General features: G+C 42.5%; 1 protein-coding gene across 1 annotated transcript; it reads right to left on the bottom strand.

Moving 5' to 3' along the window:
• Positions 1–464: 464 nt before the first annotated feature.
• LOC101740893 (uncharacterized) lies at positions 465–3,577 on the bottom strand. The gene is made up of 4 exons (XM_004932999.5): positions 3,380–3,577; positions 2,314–2,457; positions 1,320–1,529; positions 465–782 (listed from the first exon to the last, which is right to left on the bottom strand). The coding sequence occupies exons 1-4, from the start codon at positions 3,461–3,463 to the stop codon at positions 537–539; spliced, it is 684 nt and encodes a 227-aa protein (XP_004933056.1). The 5' UTR covers positions 3,464–3,577; the 3' UTR covers positions 465–536.
• Positions 3,578–3,817: the final 240 nt, after the last annotated feature.

The following is a 3,817-nucleotide window of genomic DNA, read 5'->3' as shown; positions in this document are numbered from 1 at the left end:
TTTATCGATAACTTGATAGCAGTAGAAGAATGTGGGTAAGAATTGTGCTTATTAGAATTGGGCGTACTGGTGGTAGAACGTCTTGTGAGTCAGCACGGTGTGAGTACAACCGCCCCGCCTATTTCTGCCATGGTTTGAAAGACGGGGCAGCCGTTGTAACTATGGTGCGACTCACAAGAGGTCCTACCACCAGTAAAACTCCTCCGGTATGGACTCCGGTAATCATTAAACAACAGATGGGCCGCGATCTCGTCCAGCCATCAAAGCAATAAAAAAAAACGTGACTTTCATGATGATACAGACCCTGAAGCAGAAATTACGATTGTGAGGGCTTGAAAATATATATTTGTTATTTATAATAGATATTAAATGGCCATTTGACTACTACCGCCATTTTGGATAAAAAAAGCTATTTACACGTGATTTATATTTGAATACTTGTTTAATAAATGAAGCTAGTGAAATATGACAAGGTCGCAAATAAATTTAATAAATACATTGTAAAAATAAAAATAAAAATTTGTCACATTTTTTTGTTACGAGTCGAAATGCGTGACGATCGCTTCAGACGTCTGCGGTGGTGACGTTTTTATCACCAACGACGCAGCCGGGTTCGGTCGCGGTAGATGCGGCTCCTTTCTGTGACGCAGCTCGGTGACTGAGCGCTGGACGTGTGGCTTCTCTGTTATCTTGTAATCTTGGCCGCGACCTCGCTGCAGTTCAGATAAATTACTGGCCAGTTCCGCGGCCGCTTCCCCGTACAGTCTCTGACCGAGTCGCACCTGCATCCCCAAACAGAACTAAATATTTGGTACAACAAAAACAACGAAACCGCGTTGCGTTTTATCGGGATAAAGAGTTGCTTCTGTCACTGCCTGCTCTTGAATATCCTCCCGATCCACAAACAATGCTTTTAGGTACCTCAAGCACCGGTCATCGTTCTTGTCTAACCCGTCGCTTGCGACGAAGGGCTCTACGAGTAAATTAACCCACAGACATAGCCCACTGAGTTTCTCGCCGAATCTTCTCAGTGGGTCGCGTTTCCGATCCGGTGGTAGATTCAGCGAAGCACAGCTCTTGCTAGGGTTCGTGTTAGCAACGTTATCAGGTTTGAGTTACTGTAAAAAGTGAGATCTTACAACTCATGTCTCAAAGCGGATGGCGGCATTTACATTGTAGATATCTATGGGCTCCGGTAACCACCCACTTAGGTAGGCCGTGAGCTCGTCCCCCCATTCAAGCAATAAAAAAAAGTTGGAAAATGCCAACAGCAAAAAGATCAAGCAGTAGCGTAATAGGAATTACGAAACAGTAGCTACCTCATCTTTCAACTCGGCCCGCCTCCGGGACACCCATTCGATTTGCTCCTGCAGCCTCTTGCACTCCTTCTCGTTATACATCAAGTCCTTCTTCAGCGACTCCATGATCTCGCGGTACTTCAGGCGCACGTCGTAGTCGATGGCGTGGAGATTGTCGATCTCATTTTGCGTCTCACGGATCTTGGACTTGGAAAGGCGGAGGCGACCTTCCTAGAGATCAAATAGTAAAATTAGTGTGTATAATATAACGAGGGTTAGATTTTTTTCTTCTACCTATGCTGATAGCCTTGAAAGACTATTTCAGCTTGACGTGTAGGTGAGCTCACTGGACTCCAACCGGGAATGTTGCTAACACTGGCCCTAGCAAGAGCAGTGCTTCGCAGAATCTACCACCCGATCCGAAGCACACTGAGAAGATCCGGCGAGAAACTCAGTGTGCTGTCTATGGGTTAAACGCTTTTGATGTGTTCTATCCTATGCATTTGGGCTCCAGAACACACTGTAATAATCAAGTATTTCCTCGTAAGGTGGTGTTTAAATAAGATATTTGCAGTGAAACTACCCTGATCAGAAATAATAGAACAACTAGAATTGTGTCAGGTAAAAAAATATAAATGATTATTCTATTATTTTTAGTAAGTTCTTATTTTGTGAAGCCGTAATCTATAGTGAAGTCGTATGTCACGAGGACGTTGACCCCGAGCGCCAGCTGATTCCTAATTGTCTTCTTCATGATTATTTAAACTAAGTATACTTTGTCAGAACAAAGTAGTCCAGTATTCTTCTTCTTTTTCTTCACCTTATCCCAGTAGGTGGGTTCGGCACAGCTAATTTTTCTCTTCCATCAGCCGTAATCTCAACACTCACTCCTTTCTCTCTCACATCGTCATTCACACACTCCATCCATGTCTTCTTCGGTTGACCTCTTCCCCCTCTGCCATTTTCATACATGGCCACGCTAACCGTATTAATTAATAATATTCTTCGTATATACCTTGTCAGCAAGTTTTCTGGTGAGTACATCCAGGTGCTCATCGAGGCTGTCCTTCTGCTCCAGCCGGAACCCCTGCACGACGTTGTGATGAGGGCAGAGCCGGTGCACCACTTGAGCTTGGCACGATTGACATTCTGGTTCGACCTAGTTACAATGCACAGTAGTTACAGTACATAATTATCATAATGTTTTCAAAGCAAAAATGTAATTCAAAAGCATTTTTCTAGACAACCCTCATTTATAGTAAAATTCTCCTTCGGAGGCGCTCAGGCAGTTGTTAGCAAATCCCACCCCTCCTGGCTGAGCCTTTGCTCGCCCACCTGTCCTGGTGAAGCTGGAAAGGCCTCCGGGCCACCAGTACTCTTTCAATCATAAAAAAAAAAAAAAAAATATAGTGAAACACGTCATAGTGGTGTGAAATACCGAAAAGGGGAAATTCATCATAGAACATGATGGTATGTGGCAAAACTCGAGTTAGCTGTAAACCATGTTATTTTTTTCAAACACAAACGTTTTTATAAAATTTACATTAACATCAAATTTTTACCTACCATTTCAATATTTTATTTTACGATTTTGATATATGTAAATCTAACGATATCTTGTAACATTATCATGGTGAACTGACAAGACATTATATTTTACTATCTACTATTTATTTATGCAGCCTACTCTCTTCCACCATATTTTGTCTCTGAGTTCAACAAAGTAAATATTTTATATTCTTTTCTACCTTTCATCTATAATAAACTTTTCTTAGAAACGATCTTTTTTTTTTATTGCCTAGATGAGTGGACGAGCTCACAGCCCACATGGTGTTAAGTGGTTACTGGAGCCCATAGACATCTACGACGTAAATGCGCCACCCACCTTGAGCTATAAGTTCTAAGATCTCAAGTATAGTTACAACGGCTGCCCCACCCTTCAAACCGAAACGCATTACTGCTTCACGGCGGAAATAGGCGGAGTGGTGGTACCTACCCGCGCGGACTCACTAGAGGTCCTACCACCATTCAAATCTCAAAGGAACGTGATTAAAATAACTCATATTAATTAACCGCCATACCTTATAGGACCGCCACTGCCATCTCACAGCCAGCAGTAGCAGAACAAACGCCACGCCGAGGGCAACGGCAATCAATGGGTACATCGTACCAGCGACCTACCATCCTACCACCTACCACTACACTCCGAGGAACATCGCTTCAACAAACTTCGTCCTTGTAACGTCAAAATGACGTAGCGTTGATATTTTAGATTTAGAATGACACTTCGATTAAGATAAATGAGTTGTAACTACTTTTTTATTCACCTCTGTTGTGAATCAGTGTGCTTAGTGTGAGTTTTTTAACGTTTTCGATAGCGTAAAAGTAACTCAAATTTGTATGCAGTTGAAACAGCGCCCCTAGCGGTAAACGTAGGCGAACGTTCAAGCTCCATACAAATTTGATTTAACTCTTACGCTATCGAGAACGTTAAAAAACTCACACTAAGCACACAGTTC

The sequence above is a fragment of the Bombyx mori genome, chromosome 26 (genome assembly GCF_030269925.1).
Source record: "Bombyx mori chromosome 26, ASM3026992v2".
Lineage (NCBI taxonomy): Eukaryota > Metazoa > Arthropoda > Insecta > Lepidoptera > Bombycidae > Bombyx > Bombyx mori.
Note: the sequence above shows the minus strand (reverse complement) of the source record. Positions and strands in the feature narration are given on the sequence as shown.

Bases quoted from the DNA above. Each gene is read 5' to 3' on its own strand.
- LOC101740893 (XM_004932999.5), bottom strand. From the start codon at position 3,463: ATGTACCCATTGATTGCCGTTGCCCTCGGCGTGGCGTTTGTTCTGCTA. The intron at 1,530-2,313 runs GTATATACGAAG...TTTGATCTCTAG, and splicing joins CCAGAAAACTTGCTGACAAG to GAAGGTCGCCTCCGCCTTTC. The intron at 783-1,319 runs GTAGCTACTGTT...TTGGGGATGCAG, and splicing joins GGGCCGAGTTGAAAGATGAG to GTGCGACTCGGTCAGAGACT.